The sequence below is a fragment of the Thalassophryne amazonica genome, chromosome 8, assembly GCF_902500255.1.
Source record: "Thalassophryne amazonica chromosome 8, fThaAma1.1, whole genome shotgun sequence".
Taxonomy (NCBI): domain Eukaryota; kingdom Metazoa; phylum Chordata; class Actinopteri; order Batrachoidiformes; family Batrachoididae; genus Thalassophryne; species Thalassophryne amazonica.
Window position 1 is genome coordinate 114,280,011 of NC_047110.1, and position 15,702 is coordinate 114,295,712.

General features: G+C 44.4%; 1 protein-coding gene across 1 annotated transcript in view; it reads right to left on the reverse strand.

The window, feature by feature from the left end:
• The window catches only part of LOC117514994 (receptor-type tyrosine-protein phosphatase zeta-like), a 233,993-nt gene that overhangs the window by 47,086 nt on the left and 171,205 nt on the right, over nucleotides 1-15,702 (reverse strand). The window contains 4 exon segments of the mRNA XM_034175555.1: nucleotides 325-421; nucleotides 1,979-1,999; nucleotides 11,105-11,190; nucleotides 11,381-11,469. Coding sequence (XP_034031446.1) covers nucleotides 325-421; nucleotides 1,979-1,999; nucleotides 11,105-11,190; nucleotides 11,381-11,469 — 293 coding nt within the window.

The following is a 15,702-nucleotide window of genomic DNA, read 5'->3' on the forward strand; positions in this document are numbered from 1 at the left end:
TTGATTATTCTTCTCTACAAGAGTCAAGACAGAAGTCAGACCACCAGAGCAAGAATTTTAGCTGAGGAAGCTTCTACGATTTGAAGCGAAATGTCTTTGCGTCAAGCAACCCAGTCCAGTCGAAGATTCAAGCTTTTTCTACTTATCTGCAAGGAATTTGATGCCGCAACTGGATATTGGTTTGTTCCCTCATGACATCCATTAAGTTACCCTTGAGCAAGGCTCTGAACTCCCAGCCATCAGGTTGCGGTCGCACCGCACAGCTTCAGCTGGCGATAGTGTTTTTGCAGATCCCTGAACGTGGGTTACTGTGGACGTACTCACAGGCCACGATGTTGCTGTATCGGTTTTTTATCTTGTTGTCAGGATGGTTGGAGCTGTCGGTGGTCATTCCCATGTCCACCGCGCACACCTGCACCTCCTAAAAACAAACAAACCAGCTGTTAGAGTCAAACACCTGGACGTTTAAAACCATTTAAAGGTTTACACCTCAGGACACTATGAGGTTCAACCAACCTGCAAGGGACGCTAACTGGCACTGTCCTCACATGGCCAGTAGGGGGAAGTGGTCACAAACATCAGAATTACAGGATGAAGTCATTTTACGTCCAAAAATCTGCAGCTAGCTCACGTTCAAAATAATCAAAATGTTGTGGCAACGAACTTCATGCAAACATGAACTGAAATCAATTTAATTTGTTAATTTTTTTTTAATTGTCTGGTTTATCTGCTCTGAACCAGGTCGACATTAAACACGAGATCAATGGCAACATTTAAGACACATTTCTTTCTGACTAGTTAAGACTGACTGACTAGTTAAAATCATGTTTAGTACTGAAATTTGAGTCATTGGATTTATTAATTGGGGAGGTGATGGTCAAGTGGTTAAGCGCTGGGCTTGAGACCAGAGGATCCTTAGTTCAAATCCCAGCCTGACTGGAAAATCACTAAGGACCCTTGGACAAGGTCCTTAATCCCCTAGTTGCTCCCAGTGTGTAGTGAGTACCTTGTATGGCAGCACCCTCACATCGGGGTGAATGTGAGCCATTATTGCAAAGCGCTTTGAGTGTTTAATGCAGATGGAAAAGCGCTATATAAATGCAGTCCATTTACCATTTATTTACCATCATTTTCAGGGTTTGAGGAACCCTAGAGTCACACTAGCTACATTAGGGCGACATGTAGCTAGCGTTGGTGGCTTGATGGGTGTTCCCAGGGCGTGGCCAGCTCATGGTTACTTGATGTTAATGTGCACAGGGTTTTTCCTTCGTGCTCGAATTGATTAACTGAACCAAAGTTCACTTGATTTGTGTCAGTCCTACGTCTTTCACAGTGACGTTCCTGTACTGCTAGTTAGCATGCTGTCTCCATAAGATGTCTTGTAAATCACTTCAGAGGTGTTATTTGCTTACAAATACAGTTTTTAGATGTAGAAGTGTTTATTTCTTGCTATCCTTTCCAAAATATGTGAGAAAAACGTATGAGATTTATACAGAAATACAGCTATCACCAGGTGTTTTGCACCACCTTGGATTATTATTGTTATTTTTCTTGTTTATTTTGGCCCTGCCTCTCTGGTGACATAGCGACTGTTGTGTCTTGTCGCTGTAAAACGCCTGTGATGGTTCAGAATGAACCGCAGCTCATCACTTTGCTGCAGCCTGTTGTAGCTAATGTGACGGTAGGGTAAACAGTGTGAAACTGTCTTTGGTGTTTGTGACAAAATGTTCAGTATTTTTAAATATATCTATTTTTTAAGACATTTTACAGAATAAAACATTTAAATGTAATAACATAATCCAGCGATTGTTGAATGAAAACAATCAGCTGCTTTGACATGTTTATTTTATTACTGAGTGACGCTCCACTTTTACTGTCGAATCACAATGTGACAGATTTGGAAAAAACAGTGAATATTTCAAAGAATGAATGAAGCAGCTTCAAATGGCAGAGGGCGTGGCAGAGGGCGTGGTCTTACCTCGTAACTGTCCTTCAGTATCTAATGGTCAGGAAGCAGGAAGAAGGCGGGACGAACCGTCAACAACACAAAGAATCAAAAATGTACAAATTACAACACAAACAACAACAACAAAACTTCAGACTGACGTGTTCACAAAACAACACCCACAGACAAAACGGCAGCAACTAGCAACCACATCTGGACTGTCAATCACTCAGCAGTCTCCTTTAACTCTATTTCTCAGCAGTGCTATAGCGCACATAGCTGTGTGCTAAATAGCCAAGCTAGCTATCCTGTAGTATAGCATCATATATTTAAATTTATTTTCATTTATATAGCGCCAAATCACAACAGTTGCCTCAAAGCGCTTCACACAGGTAAGATCTAACCTTACCGACCCCCAGAGCAACAGTGGTAAGGAAAAACTCCCTCTGAGGAAGAAACATCAAGCAGACCAGACTCAAACGGGTGACCCTCTGCTTGGGCCATGCTACAGACATAAATTACAGAACAATTCATGGACGAATATACAAGAAATGCTATTGGCACACAGGACAGGAGGATCGCCAACATGAATACAACTCCCATCTCTGGATGAAGCTGCACCTTAAACAGAGAGAAAAAAAATAGAATCAGGCATCAGAAAGACAAGAAATACTGTATAATTTCCCAGCATTAAACAACAAAAAAACAGAAGAAATACTAAGGTGATCGCCGGCCGCTAGCCCTAAACTTCACTAAAAGACCCAGAATTTAGGTCAAGTTGAGGCCGCAGCCCGCTCCAATTACTAATAACATGAATTAAAAGAGTAAAAAGCGTAAAACAAAACTGTACCAGTATGCTGCCATATGAAAGGGAAAATAAGTGTGTCTTAAGTTTATATACTCAACAAAAATATAAACGCAACACTTTTGGTTTTGCTCCCATTTTGTATGAGATGAACTCAAAGATCTAAAACTTTTTCCACATACACAATATCACCATTTCCCTCAAATATTGTTCACAAACCAGTCGAAATCTGTGATAGTGAGCACTTCTCCTTTGCTGAGATAATCCATCCCACCTCACAGGTGTGCCATATCAAGATGCTGATTAGACACCATGATTAGTGCACAGGTGTGCCTTAGACTGCCCACAATAAAAGGCCACTCTGAAAGGTGCAGTTTTGTTTTATTGGGGGGGGATACCAGTCAGTATCTGGTGTGACCACCATTTGCCTCATGCAGTGCAACACATCTCCTTCGCATCATCCGTGAAGAGAACACCTCTCCAACGTGCCAAACGCCAACGAAAGTGAGCATTTGCCCACTCAAGTTGGTTACGACGACGAACTGGAGTCAGGTCGAGACCCCGATGAGGACGACGAGCATGCAGATGAGCTTCCCTGAGACGGTTTCTGACAGTTTGTGCAGAAATTCTTTGGTTATGCAAACCGATTGTTTCAGCAGCTGTCCGAGTGGCTGGTCTCAGACGATCTTGGAGGTGAACATGCTGGATGTGGAGGTCCTGGGCTGGTGTGGTTACACGTGGTCTGCGGTTGTGAGGCTGGTTGGATGTACTGCCAAATTCTCTGAAACAACTTTGGAGATGGCTTATGGTAGAGAAATGAACATTCAATACACGAGCAACAGCTCTGGTTGACATTCCTGCTGTCAGCATGCCAATTGCACGCTCCCTCAAATCTTGCGACATCTGTGGCATTGTGCTGTGTGATAAAACTGCACCTTTCAGAGTGGCCTTTTATTGTGGGCAGTCTAAGGCACACCTGTGCACTAATCATGGTGTCTAATCAGCATCTTGGTATGGCACACCTGTGAGGTGGGATGGATTATCTCAGCAAAGGAGAAGTGCTCACTATCACAGATTTAGACTGGTTTGTGAACAATATTTGAGAGAAATGGTGATATTGTGTATGTGGAAAAAGTTTTAGATCTTTGAGTTCATCTCATACAAAATGGGAGCAAAACCAAAAGTGTTGCATTTATATTTTTGTTGAGTGTATATAGTAAGTCCCTTCGGCTGCTCCCTTGTTTGCACTCGGGGTCGCCACAGCAAATCCAAGGTGGATCTGCATGTTCAACTGGCACAGGTTTTACGCCGGATGCCCTTCCTGACGCAACTCCACATTGCATGGAGAAATGTGGCAGGGGTGGGATTTGAACCCGGAACCTTCTGCATTGAAACCAAGCGCATTAACCACTTGGCTACCACCCCTGCCTTAAGTTTATATATATATATATATATATATATATATATATATATGTTTGTTACCATGGTTACCTGAATGATAACAGTGAAACTGCTGTATGCGGTTAAGGAATAATGATTTTTTTTTTGTGACAACCTGGTGGTCAGGCTTCTTTTGCTGCGGTAGAGTAAAATACGTAGTAAACAGGAGCTTCCAGCAGGGGGCACAGCGCACAAAGACATAAGTGGTGATTCGTTGTTTGGGTTTGTGATCGTGGTGTTAAAACTCAGTTTTAAAAGTTAGCAGTTAGCTGTAGCTTCTGATAAATTTTTGGGTGGTTTATCAGTTTAGCTTTATAAAAGAAAACCTTTCAGTTAGCTGATTAGCTGTTATCGAAGCTAACTTTTTGGTTAGCTGTGCCCACCACTGACAGGGGAAGTCTACAGGCTTCTGAAGACTCAGGAAGACACGGTCAAAGCAGGAGACCAGGTCGGCCTGAAGAAAGCAAGGGCCAACCTGTGGCACAGCATCAGAGAGGCCAAGAGGCCGCACTCCAGGAGGATAGACCACCGAACCTGTGGTGAGAGCTACAGACAGTTTCAGACGACAAGCCCCCACCGCAGACCTGTGACAGCTCCGCCTCTCGGCTGGATGAGCCAAACGGGTTCTTTGCCCGTGTTGAGGCACTCAGCACCACACCTGCACAGAAGCCCCTCCTCCTCCAGACAAACAGGTGATCATACGGTCTACGGACAGTGTTAGCAGAACACTCAGCAGAATCAACGCACGCAAAGCTTCTGGTCCTGACATCATACTTGGCAGCGTTCTGAGGGACTGCGCAGGAGAACTAGCACATGTCTTCACAGACATCTTCAACATCTCACTGAGTCAGGCGGTTGTCCCCACGTGCCTCAAGGCTAGGACTGAACACCTCACTGTGCAGCTGGCTGCTGGTCTTCCTGACAGGGATGTGTACTGAGCCCCCTCCTCTTCACTCTGGTGACCCACGACTGCACACCGCTGCACAACACCAACCTCCTCATCAAGTTCACAGACGACACAACTGCAGCAGGTCTCATCATCAACGATGAGAGCAACGACAGGAACGAGGTCAACCTCCTAACCTCAAGGTGTGAGCACAACAATGTGGAGAAGACAAAAGCAACTGTTGTGGACTTCAAGAGAGCGTCCCCCACCTCCATCCTGCTTGGAGAAGGTGAGCAGCAAGTCCCACCACCTCTGCACAGGAATACATAAAACAAGGCTGAAAAAAGTGGAGACATTCTGGATGCACTGTAAGTCATGGGGCCTCCCAAATGAATAAAAAATAATTTTAAAATACACAAAAAAAAAACCCACGATTTATACTCCAGTAAATATGGTATTATTAATATCAGTCATCACTCATCTTCAACCGCTTAGTCCAATTAAGGGTCACGGGGGGCAGCAGTCACAGGGCGTGAGGCGGGTTCACCCTGGACAGGACACTGGTCTGTAACAATATATTATTATTATTACTACAAATAACGTGTCAAATATAAGTTGAAATCAAAATATCCACACAAATGGCGCCACGTGAAGGCGCCCTGGTATTCTGGTGCTCCCTGTTTTGTCTGTTTTTGTGCGTGACTCGTGTGTCATCGTGTCCCTACACCCGCGAGAAGCTTCTAAACATCAAATCATCAACACCCACGGACATTACGCCAGTTTTTTTAGTGCCTGCAGCTGAACTGGTTCACTTTTTGGCCAAAAAAGTGAGACGACGTCGGAGAGGGAAACGCGCTGGAGCTCTCGTGCGCCTCAGACGAAGGGGCACGCGCACGCCCCTACCTGGGATATTTCTCTCCAACGTCCGGTCACTCCACAACAAGATGGATGAGCTGGCACTGCTGATGAAGAAGAATAGAGATTTCTCCTCATCTTGTGTACTGTGCTTCACGGAGACGTGGTTAAATGCACAGACACCGGACTGCACGCTCCAACTAGAGGGATTCCAACTCCTCCGCACAGACAGAGACCGAGCACTCTCTGGTGGAAAAACTAGAGGGGGTGGACTCTGCTTCTATATCAACAACGCCTGGTGCTCCGATGTGACTGTGATCTCCCAACACTGCTGTCCCTCTCTGGAATATCTCTTCATAAACTGCAGACCGTTCTACTCTCCACGCGAGTTTAACTCTTTCATACTTTGCTCTGTGTATATTCCACCATGCGCGGATGTGCACGAGGCCGATCGCGTGCTCGCGGATCAGATTATGAGCGTGGAGAGAGAATTTCCAGACTCTCTTGTTATACAAGGTCTATTAGAAAAGTATCCGACCTTATTATTTTTTTCAAAAACCATATGGATTTGAATCACGTGTGATTACATCAGACATGCTTGAACCCTCGTGGGCATGCGAGAGTTTTTTCACGCCTGTCGGTTACGTCATTCGCCTGTGGGCAGTCTTTGAGTGAGGAGTCGTCCACCCGCTCGTCGATTTTTTTTCATTGTTTAGGAATGGCTCAGAGACTGCTGCTTTGTTTGATAAAAACTTTTTCAAAGCTGTAAGGCACAACTGAGTGGACACCATTCGATAAATTCAGCTGGTTTTCGGTAAAAATTTTAACGGCTGATGAGAGATTTTGGTCTGTAGTGTCGCTTTAAGGACGGCCCACGGCGCCTGACGGCGATCTGCGCTTCGAGGCGGCAGCGTCTCGCCATTTCAAGTCGAAAACTTCCACATTTCAGGCTCTGTTGATCCAGTAAGTCGTCAGAGAACAGAGAAGTTTCAGAAGAAGTCGGCATAAGAAGTTTATTCGGCCATTCCATTGTTAACGGACATTTTGTAATGAAAGAACGTGCGGGCAGAGTCGCATGTCGGGCCGGACCCGACCGCGGGGGGTCGCGACAGGAAAAACACCTCCGTTGGAAACCTTAACGGGCAAGTTGGAACATGCCCAAGCTGTTAAACAATTTCTCAGTTACTCACTGGTTGAAAGTCATCAAAAGCCGCCTGAATTTTACAAATGGTTTTCAACACGGAGGTGTTTTTCCTGTCGTGGCGCACACAGATTCGCCGAGTCGTCACGGAAACGACTCTGCAAATTTGCGCGCACGTCTTTCATTAAAAAATGTCCTTAAACAGTGGAATGTCCGCATAAAGTCCTCATGCCGGCCTCTTCTGAATCTTCTCTGTTCTCTCACGATGTCCTGGGTGAATTAAGCCTTAAATTAGGATGTTTTCAGGTCGAAACAGGCCGACGACGGCGCCTGGAAGCGCTGCACGACGCCGCGCTCCGTGGGAAGTCCTTACACCGACAGAAACACCCCATAATCTCTCATCAGCCGTTAAACTTTTCACCGAAAACCAGCTTAATTTCTCGAATAGTGTCCACTCGGATATTCCTCACAGGTCCAGAAAAAATTTTGATAAAGCAACGCGCGCCGGCTCGAGCAGCGTGTGAAACAAAGGAATTCAGCCGAGAGGGCGGGACCACATCTCACTCAAGGCCTGCCCACAGGGGAATGACGTCACCGCGTGAAAAAACTCACGCATGCGCACGAGGGTTCAAGCATGATTGGTGCAATCGCACGTCATTCAAATCCATATAGTTAAAAAAAATAAATAAAAGGGTCGGTTTATTGTCTAATAGACCTCGTAATTCTCTGTGATTTTAACAAAGGGAATCTCAGTCAGGAATTACCAAAATACAAACAGTTTGTTAAATGCCCGTCCAGAGAAGGGAACACGTTAGATCATTGTTACACGACAGTGAGCGGTGCCTACCGCGCAGTGGCCCGTGCAGCTTTGGGACTCTCAGATCACGTGATGGTCCACTTGATCCCCACGTACAGACAGAGACTTAAACTCTCTAAACCTGTTGTGAGGACGTCTAAAGTGTGGAGCAATGAAGCTGTAGAGCAGCTACGCACGTGCTTGGCCACCACGGATTGGGATATGTTTGAGGCTTCAACAGACAGTCTAGATGACTACATGGACACTGTGACGTCATATATTAATTTCTGTGAAGACAGTATCATTCCACAGCGCACCAGGGTGAGATATAACAATGACAAGCCCTGGTTCACACCTAAACTCCAGCAGCTCCGTCGGCAGAAAGAGGTGGCTTTCAGAGAAGGAGACAGAGACAGCTATAGAGGTGCAAAGTACAGATTTAGCAAGGAGGTGGCAAAGGCTAAATCCATGTACAGTTCACATCTGCAGCAAAGGTTCTCTGCCAACGACTCGGCCTCTGTGTGGAGGGGGTTGAAAGAGATCATCAACTACAAGCCCAAAGCACCTCGTTCTATTGACGACCTGAAGCTGGTCAACGACCTGAACGTCTTCTATTCACGCTTTGAAGACAAGGACTCACACCTCCCCACCCCCCACACAACTGGATATTCAAACACTCTGGACCTCCCCCCTCTCACTGCTGCCCTCCCCACTCCCCCTGTTGCCCTCTCGGTCCAAGAGGAGGACGTGAGGAGACATTTCAAAAGGCTGAATCCACGTAAGGCCCCGGGCCCAGACTGTGTCTCTCCTGCCACCCTGAGACACTGCGCTGATGAGCTGGCCCCAGTCTTCACGGGGATCTTCAACACCTCCCTGGAGTCATGTCATGTTCCAGTCTGTTTCAAGTCCTCAATCATAGTTCCAGTCCCCAAGAAACCACACATCACTGGACTTAATGACTACAGGCCTGTGGCTCTCACGTCTGTAGTCATGAAGACCTTCGAACGCCTGGTTTTATCCCACCTGAAGTCCATCATCGACCCCCTCCTGGACCCCCTGCAGTTTGCCTACAGAGCCAACAGGTCTGTAGATGACACCATAAACCTGGCCCTGCACTCCATCCTGCAGCGCCTGGACTCCCCAGGAACCTACGCTAGGATCCTGTTTGTGGACTTCAGCTCTGCATTCAACACCATCCTTCCAGCTTTGCTCCAGGACAAGCTTTCTCTGCTCCACGTGTCCAAATCCACCTGCAGGTGGATCACAGACTTCCTGACGGACCGGAGTCAGCGTGTGAGGCTGGGAAAAAATGTCTCGAACACTCGGGTTCTCAGTACAGGATCTCCACAGGGCTGTGTCCTTTCCCCTCTGCTCTTCTCCCTGTACAGTAACTGCTGCACCTCCAGCCACGACTCTGTAAAGCTCATCAAGTTTGCGGACGACACCACCCTCATCGGACTCATTTCGGATGGGGATGAGTCTGCCTACAGGAGGGAGGTGAACCGGCTGGTGACCTGGTGCAGCAGCAACAACTTGGAGCTCAACGCCCAGAAAACAGTGAAGATGATCGTGGACTTCAGGAAAGCCACAGTCCCCCCGCCCTCCCTTGCCCTCACCAACAGCCCCATCACCACTGTGGTCTGTTACCGCTTCCTCGGCACCACCATCACCCAGGACCTCAAGTGGGAGTTAACCATCAGCTCCCTCATCAAGAAGGCCCAGCAGAGGATGTACTTCCTGTGGCCTGTCCAGCTGATGGGGCAGTTCTACACGGCCGTCATCGAGTCCATCCTCTGCTCCTCCATCACGGTGTGGTACGCCGGGAACACAGCCAGGGACAGACACAGACTGCAGCGCATTGTGGCCTCTGCTGAGAAGGTGATCGGCTGTAGTCTTCCATCTCTCCACGACCTGCACGTCTCCAGGACTCTGGGCCGAGCAGGTCGGATCACAGCTGACCCTTCTCACCCTGCACACGGTCTATTCAAACCACTCCCCTCGGGCAGGAGGCTACGGTCCATCCGGACCAGAACCTCCCACCATAAGAACAGTTTCTTCCCCTCTGCCGTTAGACTCATGAACACCTCATAACTCAGTCACCTTAACCTTAACTCTGTCACTTTATCATCTTATCAGGGGTCACTTTAGACAATGCACTTTGGTTTTTAATTGCACTCCTCCCACTGCACTGTTTTTTCTGTTTCTCTGTTTTTCTGTTGCACACAGCCTTTCATATTTCATATTTCTTTTTTTTATCTTATATTTTATCTTATTTTGAAACATATGTTATATTTTATCTTAGCATTTTATCTCTTCTTAATGTTGCACCATTGTACCGAAGCAAATTCCTAGTCTGTGAATCCTGTTCACTGGCAATGACAATAAACTTATTCTGATTCTGATTCTGAAATAATCAGAGGGAACATTTAATCTAAAATCAGACGCCCGTGATATAATACAATAATATATGATATAATACAAAAACTAATTCTGCATCATCAGGATGCTTAAAATAATTATTCATTATAATTATGACACTAATTTTACTGATTATACGATTCAGTTCGATTCAATTTATTTTCATTTATATAGCACCAAATCACAACAAAGTCCCCTCAAGGTGCTTCACACAAGTAAGTTTGAACCTGACTAACGGCCAGAGCAACAGTGGGAAGAAAAAACTCCCTCTGATGATTTGACGAAGACACCATGCTGGTGTCCAGGACGGGAGGTCCGCAGAAGAAGACAGCCACTCCCATCTCTGAATGGGGGTGCTGTTTGTTCGTTTGTACAAAGTTTGTTTGTTTATTTCTGTTGTGTTTGTTGCCCAGTTTTGTTCCATTGAATTTTATGTCGCTTCAGCAGCTCTGTGATGTTTTTATAAAAATATATTGCTTTCACCTGTATGACCTTTGTGACCTGTAAGGCACCACCCGGAGACCTCATGGGACACAATTATTGTTGTTATTATTTTGTTGTTTTAATCAACATGTGTAATTCCTAAATTTCTGATCAGGACCCGATCAGGTTATTGCACTCGTTTCCAGCCGCAGCCTGGAAACGAGCGCAATATCGGCCTCAGAGGAAACAACCGTGGTACTAAAATCAAAGTGAAACATTTCAAGATACTGGTTCCAGCATGACATCACAGCCTTACAAACACGCAAATTACTGACAACATTTTTCTTTAACAACTCAACAATGTTTACAAGCTGCTTCTTTTTTATTTATTTTACCTCAAACTGGCGTTGAAACTGATTTGTGCGATGAAGTTCGGCCACGTGCTCCACAAACTCCTGTATGGGAAACATGGACTCTCCATCTAAACATGTCCAAAAGTGGAATCAGAGTGGGGCAGGAAGAAAAAAATTAAGTTAAATTAAAATTAAGTAAGACAACATTTAAAAATATATATATTTTTTTATAAAGTAAGGTCAAATAATTTCTTTTTTTTTTTTTATGTAAGGTCATTTCTGGGTCTTTTTTTCTGGAAGTGGAGAACGTTGTGTTACCCAACACGTGGATGGCCGTGGACGGCAATGCGATGACTCGTGGGGATGAGTTGTCCTCAACGTAGAAGTGAGCCGTCTGAAAACACGTTCTGCAGCAAACACATAAACCCAGAATTTAATTTCAATTATAATCACAACTCTGTAAAAAAACATCCAATAGAAGTAACAAAAAATGATTCAGAATGTCAAATTTAGCTTAAACTATTTCAAACAGAAGCAAAATAACATCTGCTGTGATGACAGCTAAACGATCACCATGTGGATTACTGATTATTATTCAAGCCAAACAATCACGGCCGGTCTGTGTCAGTCTGATCCCGTCAGATCACAGAAGCTAAGCAGTGCAGCATCTGGTTAGTACCTGGATGGGAGACCTCTTTGGAACACCAGCAGCTGTGTGTGTTTCTCCAGGTAACACTGGAGTTGCATCAGGAAGGGCATCTGGTGTAAAACTGGTGCCAAGTACAAATGCGGCTCTATCCGCTGTGGTGACCTTGAACACAACGGGAGCAGCCGAATGGACAACAACAACATTCCAGCCAAACAATCAATATTTCATGGAGTTGGTGTCACAGACCAAACGGCCCCCCTCTAAAAATTGGTCCCCCCTTCCTTCACTGCACATGCGTCATTTGGGATCACAGCAGCTCACAGTCTGAGTCTGACTCTCTACACCCAAAGTGATCAAAGGGAATAATGTGATTATTAGCCATCAGATGACAAAGTAAAGCCTCATAAATCGTTCTAAAGTCAGTTTTAAGCAGAAACAAGGTGATAATCTGTGACGCTACGAAATGACAGAGGCGCAGTGAACGCATCAGCTAGCAGCTCGTTTAGCCGCGGCGCTCTGATCGCTTCATCCGTCTGTTACAATTCCAATGAATTTGGGACGCTGTGTGAAATGTAAACAAAAACAGAATACAATGATTTGCAAATCCTCTTCAACCTATATTCAATTGAATACACCACAAAGACAAGATATTTAGAATCAGAATCGCCTTTATCGTCATTGTAATTTGCACTGCAACGAGATTTGAGTGCAACTCCAAATGTAATGTTCAACTGATAAACTTTATTGTTTTTGTGTAAATATTTGGTCATTTTGAAATGGATGCCTGCAACACGTTTCAAAAAAGTTGGGACAGTGCAACAAAAGACTGGGAAAGTTGATGAATACTCAAAGAACACCTGCTTGGAACATTCCACAGGTGAACAGGTTAATTGGAAACAGATGAGTGTCATGATTGGGTATAAAAGGAACATCCCCAAAAGGTTCAGACATTCACAAGCAAAAATGGGGTGAGGATCACCACTTTGTGAACAACTGTGCGAAAAAATAGTCCAATAGTTTAAGAACAATGTTTCTCAACGTTCAGTTTCAAGGAATTTAGGGATTCCATCATCTACAGTCCATAATATAATCAGAAGATTCAGAGAATCTGGAGAACTTTCTACATGTAAGCAGCAAGGCTGAAAACAAACATTGAATGCCCGTGACCTTCGATCCCTCAGGTGGCACTGCATTAAAAACTGACATCATTGTGTAAAGGATCTTACCGTGTGGGCTCAGGAACACTTCAGAAAACCATTGTCAGTTAACACATCTACATCTACAAGTGCAAGTTAAAACTCTACCATGCAAAGTGAAAGTCATACATCAACAACATCCAGAAACACCACCGCCTTCTCTGGGCCCGAGCTCATTTGAAATGGACAGACACAAAGTGGAAAAGTGTGCTGTGGTCTGATGAGTCCACATTTCAAATTGTTTTTGGAAATCATGGACGTCGTGTCCTCCGGACAAAAGAGGAAAAAGACCATCCAGATTGTTACCAGAGCAAAGTTCAAAAGCCAGCATCTGTGATGGTATGGGGGTGTGTTAGTGCCCATGGCATGGACAACTTACACATCTGTGATGGCACCATCAATGCTGAAAGGTACATCCAGGTTTTGGAGCAACACATGCTGCCATACAAGCAACGTCTTTTTCAGGGACGTCCCTGCTTATTTCAGCAAGACAATGCCAAGCCACATTCTGCACGTGTTACAACAATGTGGCTTCATAGTAAAAGAGTGCGAGTACTAGACTGACCTGCCTGCAGTCCAGACCTGTCGCCCATTGAAAATGTGTGGCACATTATGAAGCACAAAATACGACAACGGAGACCCCGGACTGTTGAACAACTGAAGTCGTACATCAAGCAAGAATGGGAAAGAATTCCACCTACAAAGCTTCAACAATTAGTGTCCTCAGTTCCCAAACGCTTATTGAGTGTTGTTAGAAGGAAAGGTGATGTAACACAGTGGGAAACATACCACTGTCCCAGCTTTTTAGAAACGTGTTGCAGGCATCCATTTCAAAATGAGCAAATATTTGGACAAAAACAATAAAGTTTACCAGTTTGAACATAGTAGAGAAGCTTGAATCTTCGACTGGACTGGGTTGCTTGATGCGAGGACGTTTCGCTTCAAATCGCAGAAGCTTCCTCAGCTAAAATTCTTGCTCTGGTGGTCTGAGCAAGAATTTTAGCTGAGGAAGCTTCTGCGATTTGAAGCGAAACGTCCTCGCATCAAGCAACCCAGTCCAGTCGAAGATTCAAGCTTCTCTACTATGGAAACCACCTGGACAACTGAGAGCCTACACAGAAACATCAGTTTGAACATTAAATATCTTCTCTTTGTGGTGTATTCAACTGAATATAGGTTGAAGAGGATTTGAAAATCATTGTATTCTGTTTTATTTACATTTTACACAACATCCCAACTTCATTGGAATTGGGGTTGTAGGATGAAATAATGCTGAATTTATGTGGAAATGATTGTTGTACAAAAGCTTCAGGTATCTGTCGCTGAGACAGATGATGACTGGAGGCAGTCTGAAGCAGAAACAAGGTGATAATCGGTGAACTGCGGCTAATGACGCATGCACAGTGCAGGCAGGGCAGACCGATTTTTAGGGGGGGACTGTTTGTTATACTCAGAGTATAACAGTTATCTGTCACTAACTTACAGGTGGGGGCGCTGTTTCACCAAATTACAAACAAAGTGGGTGATGCTATAAAATTATTAATTTAAATTTAATTTAATTTAAATTTAATTTAATTTAAAATTATTAATTTAAAATGTTTCTTCACACACATTTGGCTCAAAACCCACTGAACCTTTATTTAAAGACTAAGAATCATCAGCAAAATCTGCAAACAATAAAATAAAAGTCCAAGAAGAAGCTGAGTTTTTCAGTAAAATAACATCGTCGTGCTGCAGTGAAGATTAAATCAGTGTTGTCATCGTGTTTTGGGGAAACGTGGACACAAGCCCGGGTTTTGCAGAATACGATGTAATCTTCCAGAAAACACAGGAAAAAAGACGCTGCATTAATCCTGGACACATTTTTAATGGGATGAAGTTGCCTGTGATGATCCTGAAATGGTCATCAGGGATTATCATCAGGAACAGGCTCAGCGTGCAGATTACAGAGGAAACAGCAAGCAGGAGAAATGTTTTTATTCTCTGACGGGAACCAAACAGAAACAAACTGGGTTATACAAGAATAAACAACTAGTGATAATTCTCCTCCAACTTTGGTCTGACTTGGAACTTAGAGCAAACATCTAAAAGGGGTGGAGCCAAGAGATTTAAATTGCACTTTTTGTGTGTTTGTGACCTGATCAACTGATCAGGTTCCTGAAACTCAGTGATGACACACATTTGTAACACAAAAAGGGGTGGAGCCATGACACTTCTATTCCACAGAGTGCTGCTCCTTCCCGTTTCATCCCGAACAGCACATCAGAGTGCGTTTTAAAACTTCACACTAACATCTTGATGCATCTGTTGTCAGTCTTTAACAAACTTGGTATCCATAGTACTTACAGCCGTCATCAGCACCCATTTTAAAATCGGTGTGAAATGTTTGATGATCTGTTCAAAAATTTCATCCAAGTTGCCAAATCAGCATGATTTCACGGTCACTTCAGGGTGTTTGCAGTCTTAACAGCTTGAATCATGTTCAGACATGTTTAAACAGACTCGTCCTCGTGAGTACAGCTGTTTGTTTGTCGAGGTTCTGTCTGAGAATGCAGCCAGATGCAGCTTTACTTTTATTTTCAAGCAAGTTGCCAGGTCTGCACTTTATAAGCCAGCCTGACAGGAGTAAACTGTTTCATCCTGTTTTTGCCCTTTTTTCTGGATGGTGGGGGATCGTAAGAGAACGGTGTCCTGTGGAATAGGGGTGTTATTAAAAACACCAAACAGGCTGCATTACTCAACAGGATGTCAAAAACATAATAAAGAATAAATTGTTTTATTTATTCTTTTGGATG